Raw genomic sequence first — 24,312 nt, 5'->3', positions numbered from 1 at the left:
AGAAGCCATTTAATTTTCTCTTTTACACTTAGTAATGAATGAGTTTCTGGTGCTACTCTCCTGATTGTTAAAACTAGATTACTATCATATCTGGTTCATAATTTAGCCAAAATCAAAAATTGCCTCCTTTGTTAAGCTGTAGATCAACGAACTTCTTTGAATGAAGTCACCTTCCATGACTTCAATTCATGTAAAAAGCTGGTATAATTCATCTCTTTTGTAGGCTATAGATGCCAACCCATAAAACTGGCACTAGATGCCACAACCCTCAATGGAGGACAGCTCAAAACCACCCTGCTTGTAGGGCCTGCAAAATGAGATCCAGGAATCTCTTGATTAGAACAGGTGTCAAGGGTTTGGGGAGAAGGCAGGAAAATGGGATTAGGAGGCAGAAACCAGCCATGATTGAAAGGCGGAGTGGACTCGCTGGACCGAATGGGCTAATTCTACTCCTATAACTAGTGAACTTATGAACCTGTAAATCAAATCTCAAGAAGGTCATGCCGAACTTCTACCAACACATCACGTGTGGCACCAGGGGGGAAAGAACATTGGACCACTGCTCTACGCCGTTCTGGAAGGGCTACAAGGCCGTTTCACTCCCTCCCTTAGGAAAATCTGACCACGCTGCCATTTTCCTGCTGCCAGAGTTTAAACAAAGGATAGTTCGGGAAGCGGCAGTGACGAGGGACGTAAAGTGTGGTCCGACCAGTCAGAGGCCATGCTGCAATATGCACTGACAGATGTCGACTGGAATATGTTCCAAGCAAGTTCCAGTGACGTCAGTGAGTTCGCGGAAGCGGTCACGGACTTCATCGCAACAATAACCGATAACATCGTCCCCACGATAAGGGTAAGCACCTTTCCGAATCAAAAACCCTGGGTGGACAGGTCCGTTCGTGTTGCCCTGAATGCCCGCACCGCTGCCTACAACTCTGGCCTGGCATCCGGAAATATGGACGTCTACAAGGTAGAGTCCTACCGACTGCGAAGGGCGGTGAAGGATGCAAAAAGGAGGTACAGGGACAAGATGGAGTCTCAGATGGAGCAGCAGGACATCAGACGCCTGTGGCAGGGGCTACGGACTGTAACCAACTACCGGAGCAGCCCCCCCCCCCCCCCCCCAACTGGAAGTGCCGGCAACTCCCTAGCTGATGACCTGAACTCTTTCTACGCTCGGTTCAAGATGGGCAACATCACCCCAGGCTTGCCAGCCAACGTCAACACCGCCAGCGTGCTGGCTAACGAACCTGGAGGGAGGTCCATCGCTGGGGACGTGCAGACATTCTCGTTGTCCGAGCACGACATGAGGAGGGCTCTGACACGGGTGAACACGAGGAAAGCTGTAGGCCCAGATAGCATCTCGGGGCGAGTACTTAAGTCTTGTGCTACGCAGCTAGCTCCGGTGCTCACTACAATATTCAACCTCTCCCTGGCCAAGTCCGTGGTCCCTGCCTGCTTCAAAAGATCCATCGTTGTACCTGTTCCAAGAAATGCCTCTCCGGCCTGTCTGAATGACTACCGTCCAGTGGCCCTCACCACAGGTCATGAAATGCTTTGAGAGGCTGGTCAAGAAACACATCTGCGCCTTCCTCCCTCGCAACATGGACCTGCTACAATTCGCATACCGTCCGAACAGATCCACGGACGATGCGGTCTCCCAGGTTCTGCACACCGCTCTCTCTCACCTTGACAGCCAGAAGAGGGGCTATATGAGGATACTGTTCATTGACTTCAGTTCAGCCTTCAACACGATAGTCCCCACTAGACTTGCTGAGAAGCTGCTGGAATTGGGGCACAACACCCCTCTGTGTGCCTGGGTCCTGGACTTTCTCACCGCCAGGCCCCAGGTAGTCAAGATTTGAGGAAATACATCGAAGTCCCTCACCCTGAGCACAGGATCCCCCCAGGGTTGTGTCATCAGCAACCTACTGTACTCCCTGTATACACATGACTGTGTGGCTAGGTTCAGCTCAAACTCTATAATCAAGTTTGCTGATGACACTGTGGTGGTGGGCCTGATCTCCGATAACGATGAGAAGGCCTACCGGGAGGAGGTGGCTGATCTTGCACTCTGGTGTCAGGACAACAGCCTCCTCTTGAACATCAAAAAAACTAAGGAGCTGATCGTGGACCTTAGGAGGGCACAACTTCCGAGGACGTACACACCATTGAGGATAAATGGGGATTCTGTGGATAGGGTGAGCTGCTTTAAATACCTGGGAGTCCACATCTCAGAGGATCTGACATGGACATCACACGCTGCCGCACTGGTGAGTAAGGCAAGGCAGCGCCTTTACCACCTCAGGCAATTGAGGAAATTCAGAGTCTCTCTGAGGATCCTCCAGTGCTTCTACTTAGCGGCTGTGGAAAGCATCTTGGCTGGAAATATTACAATCTGGTTTGGGAACTGCTCTGCCCAGGACAAGAAGGCTCTGCAGGGAGTAGTGCGTTCGGCCGAACGTACTATGGGAACTACAATCGCCCCCCCTGCAGGAACTGTATATCAGAAGGTGCAAATCCAGAGCCTACGAGATCATGGAGGACCCCTACCATCCCAGCAACAGACTGTTCCAGCTGCTGCGGTCAGGCAAACGCCTCCGTTGCCATGCTGTGAAAACAGAGAGGTTGAGAAAGAGTTTCTTCCCAGAGGCCATTAGGACAGTAAACTCCTATCTCACCAGGGACTAACTTACTGTACCAATTTACTGTTGTGTGATGTCTTTTTTAAATGCTGTTTCTTCTCTTTTTTTTCTCCCACAAATATGTAATTCTGATTCTGTTCCATTCTGTTTTGTAGTGTTTTTGCACAATCCGCAAGCATTGCCACTTATCATTTCACTGCACATCTCGTATGCGTATGTGACGAATAGACTTGACTTGACTTGACTTGTGAATAATTTCCTCATTTCTTATTAGCCTTCAACCATCACTTCCCTCTCCCCTATCAACTTTGCCCATCACTTTTTCATTCTTTGACCCTGGTACTTTGTCTATTCATGAAAAGCTTCTCTTCATTTACTCCAACAAAGTCCATCTTGGCCTGGTATACCTTTGTCAGATCTCTCAATCTCTGCTCCAACGAGGACGACCCCAGTTTATCTAATCCAAGTCCCTCATCCCTGGATCTATTCTGCACCTTCTCCAAATGGGGTTGAATGTGTCAGCTGTGGCCTGACCACAAAGACTTCAGACTTCAGTAAAATGGCATCTGCAGTTCCTTGTTTCTACTTTCAAAATAAATAATGAGTCCATGCACCATTATCTAGATTATTGAGGATATAATGTGATTTATTTACATAAAGCAATGGTGCACTTGGTTGAATATTTGATTAAGAACACAGTTGCTGGCAATAAATGCAATCAATGTGAGCAACAGCACTGTCCGCACCCAGCATGAGGAAAGGATCAATTTCTGGCTGGGAGAAGTAAACCTACACCCAGTCTCAGGTCAAGCAGGCCTTGGGAGAAGAAAGCAGCAGGACTTTTAGCAGATCATCACTGTCCTCAGTCCCAGGCCATTATGCACAATCTCTGGTTACTCTTTCCACAACAACAATTCCTGAAGCTGAATGTGGATACTCTTCAGCGTGCCCACCTGGAATACCTCTGGCAGCAATCCCCTGTGACCCCACCAGGCACCCTCAAGTCGCCGTCACGCCATCCTTTCCACAAGACTCCGATCTCGCTCGCAACACCCGTCCACTCCACTCAAAGATGCTTCGGCGGCCTCCTCAGCTGCAACCAGAAAATTATCATCTCCAACTGGCAATTGAAAGATGCCCTTGCAAGGAGCAGAGACTGTGCAATGCAGCAACAGTTGCCTTCTGCATGATCATTGTGCATGATGACAAGGCGGCCCATCATTGGGATAGCGGACTGTGGCAATTTGTGTTCCGGACTCTGTGAAACCAAGTTATCTGAAGAACAACAGCCAAAACCTCATTTTTGATCTGCTGGCAATTCTTCTGACAGGGTAAGCATACTTGCCTTGTAGTTCCTGGCCTGATTCCATTGTGTGGGTGGCAACTTCCATCCACCAGTCTGGGGCTTCCCATCATCTAGCCGCGGTGAAATGGTGGATGAGCAATGTCCCCCACCGTAAACGCACTATCCTGCTCATTGCCTCCTTGCCTCGTAAAAGAACAGAAGTGTGCATTTTACTCTTGGGGACATATCTTCTGGCCCCATTAGTCAGTAAGCGTGCTGCACATTTAAACTTGCTAACCCAGACTGTGGCTTTAGCATTGCCATCTTCAAACCTCTTGTTGGATTTTATATAGAGCCACTTCATAGATAATGGCCCCCTTTTTTTTGGTTTGGTATCTATTTGATTTTATCTTCAAAGACCAATACTCAGGCTTAAAAAAACGGCCCACGGATAGAAATGCTCTTGAAAATTAGTGCCTGGTGATCTGTGTGAATTTCTGGTATTCCAAGGGATGTTTTCGGCTGCTATTTAACAGTGCTTTCATCATATGATATTCTTGTAACGTATAGCTGAATTTGCTTCATGAGGTTATGTATTACCATTGCTAATGATGTCTGTCACCCACATTAGATGAGGATGAATCATTCTCTGGGCTTAGCAGACTTCAGTGAGGCAATAAAACCAGAGCTTCACACACCATTGAACAACTATGCATTGAGTTAAAAAGTCAGATTGTGTTTTAATGTGCGGTTCTATTGGGTTTGATAATATTTACAAGGCTTTGTGATTTGCATTACAGTGTGATGCATTGAATAATTTACTGTGCTAAGTCCCGTTTTATTTCACGGCAAATTTAACAGTTGGTGCCTAAGCTAATTTCCAAATTGATGCTTTTGGTGTTGGTTTATTTTTGTAACATATCATGATGCAGTGAAAAGCTTTGTTTGAATACTATCCGGTCAAATCATACTGTATACAAGTACTCCTGCAATATTCTCCAGCATTTTTGTCCCATAGATGCTGCCTCACCTGCTGAGCTTCCCCAGCATGTTTTGTCAATTTGCAAAGAGAAAAAATACCAGAATACAGAATACAGTGTTACCACATTACAGTGGCGGGAGAAAGCTGAACAAGGGAGGTGGGGTGGGTCAAAGCCTGGCAAGTGATTGCTAGATAGAAGTGAGGGGGTGGGGTGTTTGGCAGGTGGGTGGATTAAGTAATAAAGGCAAGAGATGAAAGGGAGACAAAGGGTGTTGGATGTGAAGAAGAGCAATGAAATGTAAAGTCAAAGCCAGGGACATGGTGGGAGGGGAAAGGGGGAAATAAAAGAGAAATATGAGATTCGGGTATGGAAGATGACAGTATGGAGGAGGGGAAAGGAGCAGGATAGTGGGAGAAATGTGTGCGCACTCGGGTGGGAACAGGAAAAAAGAGGGGTGTGGGGGGGGGTTAGTATTTAAAATTGGGGAATTTGATGTTTATATCGTTAGGTTGTAGGCTGCCCAAGCAGAATGTGAGGGAACATGATCATCTGACTTTGTATAAATATATTTTGGCAGCTAATATCACTTTCTTTCAGGGATTTTTTTCAGGGATGTATGTTAATACTTATAGAACACTATAAAGTATATTTATGTTCATTAAAGGTTTTATTCAGCATAAAGAAGAAAATCTTGGTCATATTCACAATTTTTACTATCTGTAGCAAGTCCATCCTGCACAAGTAATGAGACTTGATGTGGTGTTTAAAATCCAGTTCAAACACTTCAACCACAGCGGAAAATAACTCTGGTGGTTACGAATTAAATGACATGAATTATTTATTGCAGAGATTCCCATTGCCCCAGCATGAGGCTTAATTGATGTTTCATGTTTGACCATCCGCTCATGTAAAATAAATCAAGTCAAGTTGAGTTTATTGTCAGATGCGCAGTGCAGTGAAGCACAGGTACAATGAAAATCATTAAGGCATGTTGATTGAAAGTCAGGTTATGGGGTTAGTGCAGGAAATATCAATGAACGGTGGAACAGGCACAAGGCAGACTGTGTAGATTTACGTATGATATCTGCTGTTTTCATGTTCATTTCAGTTGGCAGTTTAGTTTATTGTCACGTGTACCGAGGTACAGCAAAAAGCTTTTGTTGCATGCTATCCAGTCAGCGGAAAGACAATACATGATTACAATCGAGCCATTTATTTTATATAGATACATGATAAGGGAATAATGTTCAGTGCAAGATATAGCCAGCAAAGTTCGATGAAGGATAGTCTGAGGGTCACCGATGAGGTAGAAAGTAGTTCAGGACTACTCTCTGGTTGTGGTAGGATGATTCCATTGCCTGATAACAGCTGGGAAGAAACTGTCCCTGAATCTGGAGGTGTGTGTTTTCACGCTTCTATACCTTTTACCCCCCGATGGGTGAGGGGAGAAGAGGGAGTGGCCGGGGTGCGACTCATCCGTGATTATGCTGCTGGCCTTGCCGAGGCAGCGTGAGGTATAAATGGAGTACATGGACAGAAGGTTGGTTTGTGTGATGTCTGGGCTGCGTCCACAGTTTGCTGCAATTTCTTGCGGTCTTGGATGGAGCTATTCCCAAACCAAGCATAAGTTATAGGAGCAGAATTAGGCCATTTGGTTCATCAAGTCTGCTCTGCCATTCAATCATGGCTAATCTATCTTTCCCTCTTAACCCCATTCTTCTGCCTTTTCCCCACAACCCCTGACACCCATACTAATCAAGAATCTGTCAATTTCTGCCGTAATAATATCCATTGTGGCAATGAATTCCACAGATTCACCATCCTCTGACAAAATAAATTCCTCCTTATCTCCTTACTAAAGGTATATACTTTTATTCAGAGGCTATGGCCTCTGGTCCTAGGAAGGAGAGAAAGTGTTTTTTGAGAGAAAGATCAATATTTCATCCTGCGCAAGACTTGTTCCTTTCCATCTTCAAAATCACCCTTCTTGGACACCCTCTCAGGATCAAGGAAGATCGGTCTCACTGCAGATCTGTGGCGGTGAGGTGGCTAAAGTAGACTTTGGAGAATGTTCGCCCTCTACCTCAGGTGGAGCTAGTAGACATGTTGCTCCTTTTCCAAAGAATGTGTTGACTCATTGCCCCTGTCTTCCTGGTGATCCTCCTGCTTGTTGGAGATGAGAGTGCGGGCCTGTCTTGGGAGTCTGGTGTTTCAGCAAGTAAACGCCATACTTTGATGTTTTAACATAAATAGTGACCTGCTTCTGAATGATGTTAGTGTTTCAAAAACATGTCTTGTCCCATGTAATTATTTCACAGTAGAAACAGTGCACAGAGCAGCTCACTTATTGTGAAAAGGTTCTAGAGACTGGTTCCAGCGAGGAGCCTTGCACTTGTTTTGACTTGGTACCATTTCTCTTCACCTCGCCTAGTACTGTTGGGAGCAAGTTCACACAGAAGTACTTTCTCCAATCCCTGAAGATGGACGCCAGAATAACAAAGCCCATTGAGGTTTGTTACTAATGGTGCAGTATTAAAGTAGTTACATTCAAAATACCTTTGCATTCATAGCTTGGACTTTACAGTCATTCTGGTTTCAAGTTTATATTGTTTCTGCATATGAAATACCTTTATGAAGAGTACTTAAAATAAAAATTTTATTGGGCAATTATTGTGGATGAGAATGGGAGCAAGTGAAGAGTTTCTGCGTTGTCAATTGGATTGCCTGTTTGCTGTCTGGCAGTGTCTGGTCTGTAACTGTCTCACATGGCTGCTGGGCGCATGCAGCAACATCTGGATTAGTTTGAAGTTCTGAGGTTACTCCCCACTTGTTTCTGTTACATTAGTATAATGCTTAACAAAATATAGGCAGTCTTGAAGTTAAGCAATGGTTTCATTCCTGAGGGCAGCAATGTGGCACAGCGGTAGAATTGTTGCCTTACAGCACCAAACACCCGGGTTTGATCCTGACTACGGGTGTTGTCTGTATGGAGTTTGTACGTTCTCTGCGTAACCCCCATGGCTTTTCTTTGAGTTCCTGTTTCCTCCCACATTCCAAAGACGTACAGGTTTATAGGTTAATTGGCTTGGTATAAAAGTAAAATATGCGGGCATCGCTGGTCTGTGCGGACTCGGTGGGCCGAAGGGCCTGTTTCTACTCTGTACTTATAAACAAAAAACTGTACATTTTCAAAACTAAGCATTTTTTATCAGTGAGGCTGAAAGTAATAATTTTTCCCCAAACCAAGAAAGTCAATCCTCCCATTTCTGAAGTATTACTTCATTTTTCATGAGTAATGCATTGCCCTGGTACACAAAAATGCTGGAGAAACTCAGCGGGTGCAGCAGCATCTATGGAGCGAAGGAATTAGGCAACGTTTCGGGCCGAAACCCTTCTTCAGACATTGCCCTGTTGTCCATTTTCTATAATTTCCCATATCAATTCACTCTGCATACACTTCCTCCGATTTCATTTCATCCAATATCTTCTATGTTTATCCTAACACGTCTCGTAAGCAAACTGATGGAATTATGTACTGGATTCACTTATCAAGGAATACCACAAAACATTTTAATAGTAGTTGTCTGGTTTACAAACCGTTCATGGAGAATTTACATAAAGTTGGTTTTCCGTAAGTCAAGTCTTCTGTAACCAATGGAGCGCTTGTGCTGTGATAGGCTGGAGACGCCTCTAATAGCAGTTAGAGAAATCGGAGATGGTTCTCAATATTACAACATATCTGAAACGAGGTAAAGCTAGCAGTGAGCAGATATGACCAGCCAGATGTTCTCTCTCTGAGTACAGAAGGGTAAACATTCTGCCTCAGTGTTAAGTACCATTACAAGAAAACCACACAATTTTTGCACACAGCTGCAAATTACTTATACTTTTAAGTATTTGTTTCTTGTTATTTTGATTTCTTCCTGTCTGACCTGCTGTTTTTTGGGCCTTGTTATTTTCTCTCTGCATACATACCTCTTGCCAGCTGGCATCCTCTGTGAGTAGTCCCCGCGAATTGCAGTCCAGATTGTTGGATCACTTTCAGCTGTTGCATTCAACTGCTACACAGCCCCAGTGACATTCGCCAAATCATACCCTGGTCAGACCAGCCTAGCAATTGGCAAATATCAAATTACAGTCCAAACCCGGATAACAAACGGCTTCTGTCTTTGCAAGCATCCTTGAGAATATTTTGTCTGTAAATGGGAAAATGGAGAAAAATCACTCTCTGGTAATGATGCTGCACCTTAATGAATGGCATCTAAAATACATAACTGATAAGAAAGAACAATTGCTAAAGATGGAGAGAGGATATTAGTTCTGATGTTCGTCGGAAAGCAAGTATGAATGAACAGGACATCTATCATTTGTATGCGGGGTGTCATACATCGGGCGTTTGTAACCTGGGCATGGCCTGCAGTGTGCTCAGCATTTTAGCTCAAGCCAGAGCTGTGATTTGTGGCGTCGTGTACACCATGGACTGACTGAGCTTCAACTTCCAATCAACATGAGTAAGATTGGGTCCATCTATCATGCCATACCTCAGTCCAGCCATACACTTATCAGAATCGTCAGATAAGGACTTCCAGGGCAATTCTGTGTAAAAGATTACGAGAGGTGTTGATAGGATAGATAGTGAGAAACCTTTCCCCATGGGAGCGATATCGAAGACCAATGGGTATAGGTTTAAGATGAGCATTAGAAAGTATCCAAGGACATTTTACAACCAGAGGGTGATTGAAGTCTGGAAATCTGCCTGAGAAAGTGAAGGATGCCGAAACTCTCACGACATTTACAAAATATTTGGATAAGCACTTGAATCAGCAATACATAGGTGACTTATGGACCAAATGCTGGTGAATAGACGAGTACAAGGGTTGGTATAGATATAGGGAGTCACAGGGTGTGTGCTGGATGACTCTGACCCTAAAGCAATTTTAATAATATTTATATCTTAAAAAGCTGGTCGGATGTTATATGTGATGAAGAGCAGCGAATTTGTACTGAAATAGTAGTCAATAAACTAGTCTGGAAATCTGAATCGTGTTAACCACAGGTGTTAAGCAGGCTTGACCAGGTCAATGGAGACACAAGGAATTGTAAATGCTGGAATCTTGTGTTAAACCCAAAGTGCTGGAGTAGTTTGGTAAGTCAGGCAACATCTGTGGATGGAATGGATAGGTGACGTTCGGGACACTTCTGAAGACCAGGTTAATGTTTGGAAGGGAGACCATTGAGGAAGCACAGGTGCAATGATGCAGGGAGATAGTTTTGAACCAGGGCAATTATCCATGAATCATCAACGGTGCAAAGCACTTTAGAGTTTTGCGTTTCCGCTGCTTTAATTTCGGACTCTGTTCAAATGTGCCCTCTTCCATATGAGGTAAGTGGAGAGACGTGGCCTTCTACTCCTGAGCATCTATGCATGTACACTCCACGATCAATCTGACAATTTATCCCTTTTCAAAGATGTTAAATCCCTCTATGCTTCCTCTTTCTGCTCTTTGTACCATTTTGCACTTGTTCACCCTCACCACCACATTGATGTCGTCCATTTCTTTGGAAGCCGGTGGCAGCATGTTTATGAAGAACCTCCCTAGGCAGGTTAACTTTCTCACCCTTAATCGGCCAGCCTTGCCTGAGTTATCCTGTTGGAGGTTGAGTTGTGAGGGACGAGTGGCAAATAGGACTAGCTAATGTAGGAAAGTTGGGCTGAAGGGCCTATTTCCGTGCTGTATGACTATGACCTCCACTTACCTGAGGGAATGCAAATCCATCTCTGCTCGATCATTTGATAAATTGCATGACAAAACAAATTACCTTGACAAAGCTCCAACAGCAACTTAAATATTATCTTCTTGTACCACCACACTTTGCCTCTGGGGTTTGTATCATCAACCAGATACAAGTCTGAAACGTTCCAACGCTGCTGCAATTGTTCTTCCCAAGTTCCATAGCTGAAGAAGGCAAAGATACAGGAGCACCACCAAGTCTCTTCTGAAGAGACTTGTGCACTGACAAAACTTTGCATATTTTTCTCTCTTTTAGGACCTTCTCCTTTCAGACTTTGAGCACAAACCACAACGCCAATTAATTCTGGACTTGAGCCCAAAAGTTGTCAACATGTTTATTTCTTGCCCTTGTAGACTTTTCTTTCGCGATATCTGCTTCGTGCTGGCATTGATCCCAGTGCAATGCAGTTTGAATCAAGCTTGTATGAGAATCTTCATTGAATATTAGGAGAGGAAAGAGCTGAACGGATGCCACAACTTACCTTCAAAGCCACTCTTTCCCCAGTTTTTTTACAATTCACTGGAAGACTTCCTGGGTTTTATCCCTGTGTGCTCTTGAATGGAGCCATTCAACCTTCTGCGACTAAAGCTGGTTCCTGGATCTGGAGTTCTACTCACTTCAATTCCATTACCCTTGACAGTTCTGGCCATTGAAGATCTAGCAAAACTCAATCCTCAATTCTTGTTGGTACACAAAAAAGCTGGAGAAACTCAGCGGGTGCAGCAGCATCTATGGAGTGAAGGAAATAGGCAACGTTTTGGGCCAAACCCCTTCTTCAGACTGATGGGGGGTGGGGAGGGGCGGGGAGAAGAAAGGAAAAAGGAGGAGGAGCCTTAAGGCTGGGGGATGGGAGGAGACAGCAATTCTCGATTCTTGTTATTGTTGTACTCTCCAACAGTTGTTGGAGGGTGTTCCAGATCTGTGAGAGGAATGGACTTGACATTCCTGAAGAACCAACTGATTAGTCTGGAAGGCACTGGAACCAAACAAATTCTATCAAATCCTTTAATCATCTTTAATATATTTCAATGGAATCACTGTTTAATCTATTTGTGAGTCTTTACACCACATCTATCATCGTGTCCTCAAAGTGAACACTTTTAGTCCCAGTGCAACCCTGGTGACTATGTGCTACTCCACTCCACTGCCAGTCAATGTTTCCTGGACTGAGCTACCCGGCAGTGACGGCTTGCTGTAGTGCACACAGTGCTCCGCTGAGAATGCCTGGCACCTTCCTAATCTGAGAAACGCAGCATTTATTCATACGGTGCGTCCCTGAATTCATGTAGCGCCTACATGTGTAAAAGTGTTTCACTTTCTTCAACAATTACCATACAATTGCAGTGTGTAGCTATTACTTTAACTGTGCTATATTTACCACTGTAAATTTGTTATCAAATAGCCTTGATGTAGTCTTGATGTTCAGTTGCATTCTTTGTGCAAAATGCAGATTCAATATTGCGTTAAAACAACCATAAGCCACGAGTAGTAATTGGGCTGAGAGCAACAACACTTAGAAAGCTCGTATTAATCAATTTGAAGTGTGGAGACCCTCTTGTGTTTGTTTTGCATTTAAATGTATTGGTGACGCTGCTCTATGTGTTAAAGAAAATTGTCATCTGCAAATTGAATGTTTATTAAATCCTTTTATTCACTCACTGTATCCATGGAAACTGAACCCAAGTTGTAACTCATCAGTTTTCGGGCATGATCTATCTTGCTCCGAGTTACCGTCCTAGTTTATTCTTTGCATGCGGAATTTTGCTGAGTGACTCCTTGGTTCTGGCGGAACGCAGTCATGGGCCAGCAAGTGCTTTACAGCTGTCAAGACCTTCTCTCATTGCTTGCACCCTCTCCCCATTAGCCCATCCCAAGGAAAGCCTCCGGTCAGCGTCACCTCTTCGAAAAGCCACCCAGGACGACCGACAAGATCCAACCCAAGCAGCATGTGAGTATTTGACATACCAGGGTGCACGCACATTCTTTCGAGCAGTGGCAAGGCTCTTGTACGTGTCCAGACCAGTCACTGTAAGTCAGTTCAACCTCACTCTCCAAGAGTGAAAATGCGTTCTCATTTTCATTCATTTTGTTGCATACATTGGATTGAACAATTCACCATTTTTGTGTGGAGAAGAATTGTTTCTGCAGATAATGAGCTGTGTAGCTGGATGTTTTCAAGGGTTTTCAAATTTGTGAAAATGCTTTCAAAATCCGTCTTAAAGTCGTGCACGTACATTAGATTTTGACTGCAGGGGGGGAAGAATAGTTAGGTATCCAGGCTGTGGAATGCATCATGGAGAAAGTCGTTTAAAAAAAAAAAAAAAGGATAATAGTCAATGTGAGTGTTCAGCTGAAGGCAATATTTGTACGCCCTTCACAGTTGTGGAGTAGAAAATGTTATCAAATACGGATAAACAATTTCATTACAATAAATGCTGGAAACCCTCAGCTTGTCCACTCTATCTGTAGAGGAAGACATGATTCATTAATTCTCTCAGGATCAGAAGACACTGAATGACTCCATGAACTTTTGGAAGCGTTTCGTAGCCATTTCACTCCTTCTGAACCTATCTCCCCTTACCTTGTCCTACCATCCTTTTGTCATTCAGACGTGTTTTGATTGCTTCTGCCTTCCACTTGATCGTATATAAGTATCGCGTGTCTCCCCTCTCACCACTGCAATGCTGCAGGTTTGGGTGAAGGGTCGCCCATCTGGTACCAGCTCACTGCTGCATGTTTGCAATGTTCACTAGCTTCACCTGCTCTGCACGTCACCGTACCTAACCGTATGCATGGCAGCTGCAGAGCCAGATGTTGCACCTGTGTGCTGCTGCAGGTGAGTTGCTGTCAGTTCAGTGGCCGCTTTGGGATGTATCCTGTTTGCATCTATATTCTGAAAGTTTAGATTTAATTTTGTTTAAGTTTAACGACACAGCACGGAGACAGGCCATTGGGCACACCACGTCTGTGCCGACCAGTGATCCCCATACCCCTGCACTATCCTATACACTAGGGACAATTTACAATATTTACCAAAGCCAATTAACCTACAAATCTGTACGTCTTTGGAATATGGGAGGAAAGCGGAGCACCCGGGGAAAACGGAGATCTTAAAACTCTGTGCAGGCTACCTCTGCGTAGTCCGGATCGGACTCTGGTCTCTGGCACTGTAAGGCAGCAACTCGACAGCTACGCCACTGTATCACCCCTGCTCCAAGCTAGTGTTAAATGATAATGCATGGATCTTCAATGCAGATTTGCATCATAACAGCTAGCCTTCCAATCTGGGACAGAATTGTTACTGTGCTTTGGGAGGTGAAGTACTATGAAAGCTAAAATTACATTGTCTTTGCTCTTGGTTTTTCCTAATGCCCTCCCTGAAATGAGGCAGCAGTGGATCTTGGTGGTTGAGCCGTGTCAGGCAGCGGAGGTTGTGGGAGTGTTTGTGTGGCGAGTCTTTCCCTATTACAGTGTGGCTAGGGAGGACTTTGCCAGCAGAATGATTGCATTGGTCCCAAAGCACCATTAGTAAGTGTAGAGGTGCGAAATTAAACGTTAATAAAATAAAATAAACCAGGTGGAATGTTTGATCAAAAAGATGACAATGTCCAGAGAGCATCCAGTAGCTCAACTTCATTAACAAAGCTCGTTTCATGTCCACTCCGACAATGTCTTCTGTCTATTTTGTTGCTCACTGCTGTCTTGTATTACTTTTCTGATGGAATGGGGCAAAGGATAGCAGGGAATGGAATGACGTTGGCAGAAATATGATCCATTCACCTCTCGGTCAATGACTGCAGAGTCTTTGTGCACACAGCTCTGAGTTTGTAATTGTTACACTATCAATCATGCAAATTAACCTCCATAAGTAATTTGTCACTTTCTGTGCTGTTTTATTGATGAGGGGTTTTGTTCTGGCCTTTCCCTCACCCATGTCTGTTCATCTTGCATCTCATTAAGGTCTGGTCATTGTATCACTGCATAGTCCCTGCCTCTGTTTGGTTTGTTCGCGCACACTAAACAAAACAAAAAATACAGTTGCTGAGGATGTCTGGGGCTGCTTAGGGATTTTTTTTGCTTTCAGCCTGAATAGATGGTCTTGGCCTAAAGAAAGGCAAAGTAGTGATTGGAATCTTTTGTCACCCTCGCTGTTTCTGGTGGTGAGCAGGAGTTGCTGTTTTACTGTTGAGAGGTATCCTGCCGTTCATGGAATGGCAGACAGCATGTGGATGAATGGGGAGACTGAACATGTATCCACAGTTGAGGCTGCTGTTTATTTAATTTCAAGAGGATTAGTTCTTTTCCCCCAATCAGCTATTTAAGCCTAGGTGTGTTCCATGTGAACGCAGAGATGCTCAGTGGACTGATCACTTAACAAAGAATGCAGAATGGTGACCCGTCCTCTTTGTACTTCATGCAGAGACAAACACATGAAACAGAGTTTATTGTGTGCAGATCGGGTTATCTGGAAAGTAGGAATGTTGCACAGAATGTGGCCAGGCTGAGTCACTTGTCTACAATGGCCGGATTTGTTTAGCTCTGTGGGAGCTTCACATGTGATCACAAACATATTGTCGGATTTTCAAATCCTGCTTGTGGTATGCTAAACACCTATGATAAGCACTCACCCTTCCCAATCTGTGACCCAATCTCAGCCACACATTGGTCTTGAATTGCATTACTGGTGTTAGAGTTGAATAAATATATTTTGCCTGAAGCACAGCTTTGGATATGGTAAACTTATTGTTTGTCCGAGATCAGGCATCTTTGCCGGACTGGAGCAGATTGTCCTGTTCTGAAGCCTGTTCCTTACGTCCGCCACCATATCTCCCAGTGTCCTCTCAGCCATGGCACTTGTAGCCAGTCTACAAGGCAGTCCTGGGTGGGGGAACCACAGGTCCTGTCAATGGCCTGACCTGGAACCTCCTATCTTCAGACAATGTGTTTCTGACTAGAACCAGTTGAAAAACAGTTCATTTCCATTGTTCATTAATCATTTAATAAATGATTAAGCAACGGTTGCAATTAATTTCTGTAAATAGAATGAAAACACTAGTATTTGTTGAAGAAAGAAAGGCAAGCTGTTTACCTTTTTCATAAAAGTGAGTGGTGCCATTCAAGTGGAAGGGGCGGGTGATCCTCACCACAGAGGGGCAGAGTCCCACAGCTCCGTACATTACAACACCGCTGCTGGAGTCTGTAGAGTCGTGTGGTGGAGAGGGGGGTCCAATGCAGCACCATCTGTTGTCTGGTGCATTTTGTCACTCTGCACTGCTTTACGCTGACTCGGTGGTCTGCAGCACATTGATGAATGCATTGCATCTCACTCACAGTCTGAACTAAAGTGCCCATCTGTTCAATAAATCTAGGGTTGGACCAGGCTCTTTGAAAATGAGAGGCAAGGGTCCCAGCCCTTCAGGTTCACAGCCAGGAAAGGTTTGGAGGGATAAGGGCCTAATGGAGGCATGTGGGACAAGCTCAGGAATGCACCTTGGTTGGAATGGTGGAGTTGGTCCGATTGATGTGTTTACATGCTGTATGTCTTCCATAACAATGACCGCGATGCTTGTTCCGACTCAGATTGCGCACATCTTCAGTGGTGACCAGGAATATTAGCGTTCCCTGAAAAAACCCATTCCTATTCCAAGACTTTATTTTGGGGCAATTTAACTTCAAACCTACTACAGGTCACAGGGGCACAATGATTAGTTCAACACCTGACCCTTGTTTTAACAATTAATAGTCCTGATTCTTTAACAAATGTGCAAGAGAATTGAAATGGCAGCTTCTATTGGTCAAACTGGTTTACGCGATCACAATAAATACTACATTTTAAAGTTTAGTATTAGTTCTATCAGAAAATGTATTTGAAAAACACAACGGGGTGCTGCTTTATAAACTTGTCTTTATTTAATTTTTGTTTCGAGACGCAGCATTGAAATGGGCCCTTCGGCCCAACGACCTATGATCACAATACAATAGTTTTATCCAGCACTCTAGAGACATTTTACAAAAGCCAATCAATTTACAAACCTGCATGTCATTTAGATGTGCAGGAAACCGGGGCACCCGGAGAAAATTAACGCAGTCACAGGGAGAACATACAAACTCCACACAGACAGCACCCGATCGAACCCGGGTCTCTGGTGCTGTGAGGCTGCAACTCTACTGCTGCGCCACTGTGTCATAGATTGTACTGACAGTTGCAAAGAGCCAGTTGCATGAACTGTGCCAACTCCATGTTTGATTCATTAGAAATTGCTCTAATACACATTGAGTTAATATGTTTGCACATCAGTTAAGTCAATAAAGTTGAGGTGTTCTCCTTAAGATTCTTTACACAATTACTGCAGCATTATAACTCAAAGCAAAAAAACAAAGTTCTGGAGGAACTCAGCGGGTCAGGCAACATCTGTGGAGGGAACAGGAGAGCAGCAGGAATCACAAAGGGGTAGCAGTGAGAGGAACCCATCGGGGAGGAATAATTTGAGGAAATTTTGAGCAGTATAATGGAGGCACGAGGCTGCAGATGCTGGAATCTTGAGCAGGAATCAGTGCTGGTGGAACTCAGTGGGGTAGATGCTGCCTGACCTGCTGAGTTCCTCCAGCAGGATTTTTGTTTGCTCAAGATTCCAGCACTTGCAGTCTTGTGTCTCCATTGTAATTTAAAGGTTATACTGATCATTAAATTGCTTTTGTAGGGAGAGAATGAAATTGTACATTTACATAATTTTAGCCTTTAACGTTGTATAACAAGGCAGAGTCAGTATTGTTTTATGAAGGGGAAATTGTGGTTTCCCAAATATAATTGAGATGTTTTTGAGGATGTAACTAACAGGGTAGATAAAGGGGGACCGAGAACTGTGGGCAGCCACGGTGGCGCAGCGGTAGAGTTGCTGCCTTACAGCGAATGCAGCACCGGAGACCCGGGTTCGATCCTGACTACGGCTGTACAGAGTTTGTACGTTCTCCCCGTGACCCGCGTGGGTTTTCTCGGAGATTTTCGGTTTCATCCCACACTCCAAAGACGAACAGGTTTGTAGGTTAATTGGCTTGGTAAATGTAAAACTTGTCCCCAGTGTGTGTAGGATAGTGTTAATGTGCGGGGATCGCTGGTTGGTGTGGACCCGATGGGCCGAAGGGTCGGTTCCCGCCTTGTATCTCTAAACTAAACTAAACTAAAGAAGTGTACGACTTGTTCTAACAGCCGTTGATAATGTTGCATAAAACGTTATTCCATAAAATAAGGACCGTCAGGATAATACATTGGCGTGGTCAAAGGCACAGTTGTGATCATATAAGAGTTGGAATATTTTCTGAACAGGCCACTGAATAATTAAGGATGGTGTTCTGATCTGCCAACCTGCCTCGGTGCAGTCCTGGAACTTATATAACCTGCACTTCCTCTATAGTTGTAACGCTATACTGCTGTAACATTATATAGCTGTAACACTATATTCTGCATTCGAGTATTTTTCTCTGCATTCTCTATTATGCTTGCGTAAGACTTGAATGTACTCATAGTGTGGTTTAACTCGATAACATGCAAATAAATCTGTTCACTGTATCACGGTGACAATTATAAATCAATAACAATATCAAACCTATGCAAACCCTTAAGCCTCTGTTTTCTAGTTTGGATATGATTGCCAAGGGATTTGTGTTTCCCTCTTTATATTCTATTCATGCGCCGGCATAATTACCCCCTCAACCTTCTGTGCTCCCAGTTCACACAGAAGGATGGAGTGAAACATGTCTAGAGTTGCCAACTGTACAAAGGGCAGAGGGAAAATGAGCTACGGGATGGGTGCTAGATGTTATCACATAGGCATGGGAACCAGGTGGCCATTAGTGCACAACACCCAACGAGTTGGTTGGAAGAAAACTCTAATTATGGAACACGAAGTGATCGCCTGCAGTTCCTCGTGGTGGCACACATGCAGTTGAGGAGTTGAGCGTGGCTGGCTCTCTCCACCACTGCATTGATTTGTGACACAGCTCCCAGGAGCTGTGAAACCACAGTCCAATGGCCACAGACTCTTCTCACTGTGAGCTGCTTCAGCTGTAGGCAGAGCTGGAGTGGCTGAGAAAGAGGGCATCCAGCTCGCATAGACTCTCATTGCTCATTCGTACGTGGCAGGACCACAGCCTTTAGTAGCACTTGGTGGATCTGTGCACCATCTCTACGCAGTGGTTGCTGAGCAACCCAGAATTTCTTCCTCAGCCTTGGAAGTGGGAGGCAGGGAAAACAGATGCAGATTTCATGCATCTATTTTCTGTCTCCTATTTACAGTGCCTCAATTGTGTCAGTATTAATTTCCTATTACTCCTGTTGATTTTATTTTGACTGAACTTGTACAGTTTGTGCTATTAAGTAAAATGAATTGAGAGGATGGTAAACAGAGACTATTAAACCTCTGTTTCACCCATCTGAAGGTCACCAGTCCTGTTACAGATCATCAGTCAAAGTGAATATGACAACAACAGGCATCCGATTCATATTTAATATCACTTGCACTTTCAACACCGTAATGTTACCAGGATTACATGAAGTGTTTTATTTCTTAAGACTATGATGATTTAAAAGGCGCTTTAAAAGCTGTCATTTGTCAACTGCTGTTCTTTGAAGCAGACTCTATTTCTAACATCCTGAGATTCGGGCTGAGAATTGGCTTGTCTCACCACCACTCATTTCCTTTGTCCTCCACCCTCTCTCCAGTTGTTCACTAGGCCGAACAAACTTCAGTCATGTTGCACTGATAGCAAACCGTTTCAATGGCCGCTTAATTGTTGCAGAGTTGGCTTCCTGCTCCTGTGCAGAATGTTCTTATGTGCTGCAAGAGTAATTGAAAGTGCAAGTGTCTCATTTTCAGTGTGCGTTTCACCACATTATTTGCAGATTTCCCGAGGCCAATGCATGCCTGGCACATTCAATGAATGGGTGAAGTAGACAGCTGGCTGGGCGGTGAGGAAGGCCAGTGCAGATCATGTTGATAGTTAATTTAGCTGCTTTCGTTTCGGGCTTTAATGCAATCTTTTTTTTTTTTAATCTTAATTTGACTGGCTGCCTGTATTAATGCAGGAATATCAACGGTGTTCATGGATATTAAATTGGCTGTGACAGCAGGGTTAGGACCTCACCAACTATTAAATCTCTTCTGCCTGTGTTGATATTAGTTCATTATGGTCACGTTTACCGAGAATTTTTTTTTGTGTACTATCCATTCAAATCATATCATACACAAGTGCAATCCGGCCATACACAAGTACAACTGGTTGTACAAAGAGAAAAATACCATGGTGCAGTGTGTTTGAACTTTAAAGCATTATTGTTGCAGAGAAGGTGCAATAAAAAATTGTGCAAGGGCTACAACAAGGTAGGTTGGAAGATTAGGACTCTACCCTAGTTTATGGGAGGACCATAACAGCAGGGAAGAGCTGTTCCTGAATCTAATGTTGCGTGTTTTCAAGCTTCTATATCTTCTACCCAATGACAGAGGGGAGAAGAGAGAATGACTGGGGTGAGGGTGGACCTTAATTATATTGGCTGCCTTCCTGAAGCACTGTGGTATTGGTGGAGTCGATTGGCAGGAGGGAGACTACTTTATGTGATGGACAGGGCTGCATCCACAACCCTCTTCAGTTTCTTGTGATCTTGGGCAGAGCTGTCACTAAACCAAACTGTGATGCAATACCAATGGGATGCTTTCTACAGACACACGCTGGTCTAATGGACTCGGAGCCAATACTGGCCGTAAAGGAAGGAACACAGCACTGGGCAGGTCACCTGTGATTTAGGAGTAATGTGAGATTTACCCTTTGGAAATCTAAACTCTAGAATTAGACTAAAAGTTCATTTAGTGAAATGGATTTGGGGTGACTATTGGCTTTTTGTAGAAAACTCACCCTCGATGCTAATTATAGATCTGATTCAGAGGCCCTAGTAAATTCAGAGAAAAATGCCCAATTTAACCATCAGGTTACACGGACAGCAGGGTGATGTAGAGGATCTAGCTTCTGCTGGAAACCCCGGTTAGATCGATCGTGTCCTTGGGTAATATCCATGTGTAGTCTCGTGTTCTTTCTGTGGAACCCCGTGAATTTCTTTGGGGGCTTGAGTTTCCTCCCACATCCATGTATGTGTTGGAAGTTTAGTTGGCTACAGTTAAATTGCCTGAAGTTTGCAGGCAATTGGGAGAACCTGGGGATGGGGGGGGAGGGAATAGAAACATAGAAAATAGGTGCAGGAAGCCCTTCAGCCCTTCGATCCAGCACCGCCATTCATTGTGATCATGGCTGATCATTCACAATCAGCAACCTGTGCCTGTCTTCTCCCCATACCCCTTGATTCCGCTAGCCCAAAGAGCTCTATCAAACTCTCTTTTAAATTAATCTAGTGAATTGGCCTTCACTGCCTTCCGTAGCAGAGACTCCATAAATTCACAAATCTCTGGGTGGAAAAGTTTTTTCCCCTCTCAGTTTTAAATGGCCTCCCCTTTATTCTTACCTAGTTCTGGATTCCCCCAAAATTGCGACCATTTTTCCTGCATCTAGCTTGACCAGTCCTTTTATAATTTAATATGTTTCTAGAAGATCCCACCTCATCCTTTTAAATTCCAGTGAATACAAGCCCAGTCTTCCCAATCTTTCCTCATATGACAGTCCTGCCATCCCGGGGATTAACCTTGTGAACCTATGTTGCATTCCCTCAATAGCAAGGATGTCCTTCCTCAAATTAGGAGAACAAAACTACACACAATACTCCAGATGTGGTCTCACCAGAGCCCTGTACAGCTGCAGAAGGATCTCTTTACTCCAATACTCAAATCCTCTCATTATGAAGGCCAACATGCCATTAGCTTTCTTCACGGCCTGCTGTACCTGTATGTTTACTTTCAGTGACTGATGTACAAGGCCACCCAGATCTTGTTGCACTTCGCATTTTCCTAATCTGACACCATTGAGATAATAATCTGCCCTCTTGTTCTTGCCAGCAAAGTGGATAACCTCACATTTATCTACTTTATATTATACTGCATCTGGCATGCATCTGCCCACTCACTCAACCTGTCCAAGTCACACTGTAGCCTCCTAGCATCCTCTTCATAGTTCACACTGCCACCCAGCTTTATGTCATCTGCAAATTTGCTTGTGTTACTTTTAATTCCATCATCCAAATCATTAATATATTGTAAATAGTTGCGGCCCCAGCACCGAGCCTTGTGGCACTCCACTCACCACTGCCTGCTATTCTGACAGGGACTCATTTATTCCTACTCTTTGTTTTCTATCTGCCAACCAATGTCCTATCCATGTCAGTACCCTACCCCAATACCATGTGCTCAAATTTTGCCCACTAATCTCCTGTGTGGGACCTTATCAAAGGCTTTTTGAAAGTCCAGGTACACTACATTCACTGGCTCTCCTTCATCCATTTTGTCACATCCTCAAATTCCAGAAGATTAGTCAAGCAGGATTTTCCCCTTCACAAATCCATGCTGACTTGGACCAATGCTTTTACTGCTATCCAAATGCGCCGTTTTTAATAATTGACTCCAGCTTCTTCCCCACCACCGATGTCAGGCTAACTATAATTCCCCGTTTTCTCTCTCACTCCTTTCTTGAATAGTAGGATAACACCCTCCAATCCACAGGAATTGATCCTGAATCTATAAAACATTGGAAAATGATCACCAATGCATCAACAATTTCCAGAGCCACCTCCTTGAGTACCCTTGGATGTAGACCATCAGGCCCTGGGGATTCATCAGCCTTCAGTCCCATCAGTCTACCCAATACTATTTCTTGCCTAATGCAAATTTCCTGCAGTTCCTCTCTCCCTAGATCCTCTAGTACACATGGGAGATTGTGTCTTCCTTAGTGAAGACAGAAATAAAGTACCTGTTCAACTCTTCTGCATTTCCTTGTTCCCCATAATATTTTTTATCTTTACTAATCTTTTTCTCTTAACATACCTAAAGAAGCTTTTACTATCCTTCTTTGTATTCTTGGCGAGCTTACCTTCATACTTCATCTTTTCACCTCGTATTGCCCTTTTTGTTACCTTCTGATGTCCTTTGAAAGTTTCCCAATCCTCTGGCTTCCCGCCACTCTTTGCTATGTTACACACCTTTTCTTTTAGTTTTATACTGTCCCTAACTTCCCTTGTCAGCCACGGTTGCCTCTTACTCCCCTTAGAATCTTTCTTCCTCTTTGGAATGAAATTATCCTGCATCTTCTGGATTATGCCTAGAAATTCCTCCCATTGCTGTTTCACCGTCATTCCTGCTGGGATCCTTTTCCGGTTGACCTTGGCCAGCTCCTCTCTCATGCCTTCATAGTCGCATTTGTTCAACTGCAACACTGACACTTCTGATTTAACCTTCTCCCTCTCAAATTGCAGATTTAAATTTATGAGAGTTGATGAGACTGTGGCAAATAAACAGGGATTAATATAGATGGTGTTCAATATTTGGCGTAGACTTACACTCAAGAACCCCGCCCCCTTTCTGTTTTGAATATTTCCTCAGGATCTCCTGAGAGCAATCCCAGAGGTGGGCCTTATGCCCCTGTCCCACTTAGAAAACCTGAACGGAAACCTCTGGAGACTTTGCGCCCCACCCAAGGTTTCCGTGCGGTTCCCGGAGGTTGCAGGTGGTTGCCGGAGGTTGCAGGTAGTGGAAGCAGGTAGGGAGACTGACAAAAACCTCCGGGAACCGCACGGAAACCTTGGGTGGGGCACAAAGTCTCCAGAGGTTTCCGTTCAGGTTTTTTAAGTGGGACAGGGGCATTAGTAGTGCAGTAATCCATCTGTACTCCATTGGAACCTAGGTCTGAAGAGCTCAAATCTCTAGTAGGCCTTGAACTACCTGTGGGAGTTCTTGCTGCTTGCTGAACTGATGGCTTGTTTGTGGGATGGTGCGGTACTTGGGATGGAGCATACGGATATGGGGGCAGCTCGGTTTGGAGATTTGGCAAATTGCTGACAGACTTGGTGTCAGGTGTCTTAGATTTCACACTCCACCCTTCAACGCCCTCTTACTTTCCTGTGGCCCTTGGCCAGGAGCTCCTCCTTCTTGTTGCCCAGTCTCAGCAGCTGAGGTTTCACAGTGAGCGACGGTGATATGGAGTCTCACCTACCCTGTGCTCTGGGGCAGGACGCATTATTGCCAAATCCGATCGAGTCTCAAAGTTTGGCTTCCCTTGTAGCAGCAAGGTAACTGGGGCAATTAATCAGTCAACTGGCTTTGAAGGCCATCTACCATTACGGTTATGGTTAAGCAGCCTTTTTGGAGAAATAGGTTTTATGTTTCGTTTTTAAAAGAAAAGCTAAATTTAGCTGTGGTTCGACTGGATTGTTTCTTTGCCTTGGAGGATTTTTAAAATTATTTGAAGTCCTTAAATAACCCTCCCATAAAAACCGTGCCTCGTTGTAAAACTGCCAAGAACTTGCTATTCGGCTCAAAGAATTGCTGCCAAGTTTATATTAGATTTCCGAGATTTGTTTTGTTTCCTGATAATGGAATGCGTGCTGATGTGCCCCCACAGTGATCAGGCCAGCTCGTCCCTGTGTGGTGGGAGTTAGATGGCCATGCGAGGACACTCG

The 24,312-nt window shown here is 44.3% G+C and overlaps 1 protein-coding gene across 13 annotated transcripts in view; it reads left to right on the top strand.

Annotated features, from left to right (window-relative positions):
- yaf2 (YY1 associated factor 2) overlaps positions 1-24,312 on the top strand; it is a 98,682-nt gene that overhangs the window by 46,144 nt on the left and 28,226 nt on the right. For 8 of the 13 annotated variants that reach the window (XM_033037821.1, XM_033037818.1, XM_033037817.1 and 5 more), the window contains one exon: positions 12,571-12,654. The exons of the other annotated variants lie outside the window; for them this stretch is intronic. In XM_033037821.1, coding sequence (XP_032893712.1) covers positions 12,571-12,654 — 84 coding nt within the window. The remainder of the gene's footprint in view (positions 1-12,570; positions 12,655-24,312) is intronic. 13 annotated transcript variants of the gene reach the window in all.

This window comes from Amblyraja radiata, chromosome 19 (assembly GCF_010909765.2).
Source record: "Amblyraja radiata isolate CabotCenter1 chromosome 19, sAmbRad1.1.pri, whole genome shotgun sequence".
Lineage (NCBI taxonomy): Eukaryota > Metazoa > Chordata > Chondrichthyes > Rajiformes > Rajidae > Amblyraja > Amblyraja radiata.
The sequence above is the reverse complement of the archived record's forward strand: the minus strand, read 5'-3'. Positions and strand labels throughout refer to the sequence as shown.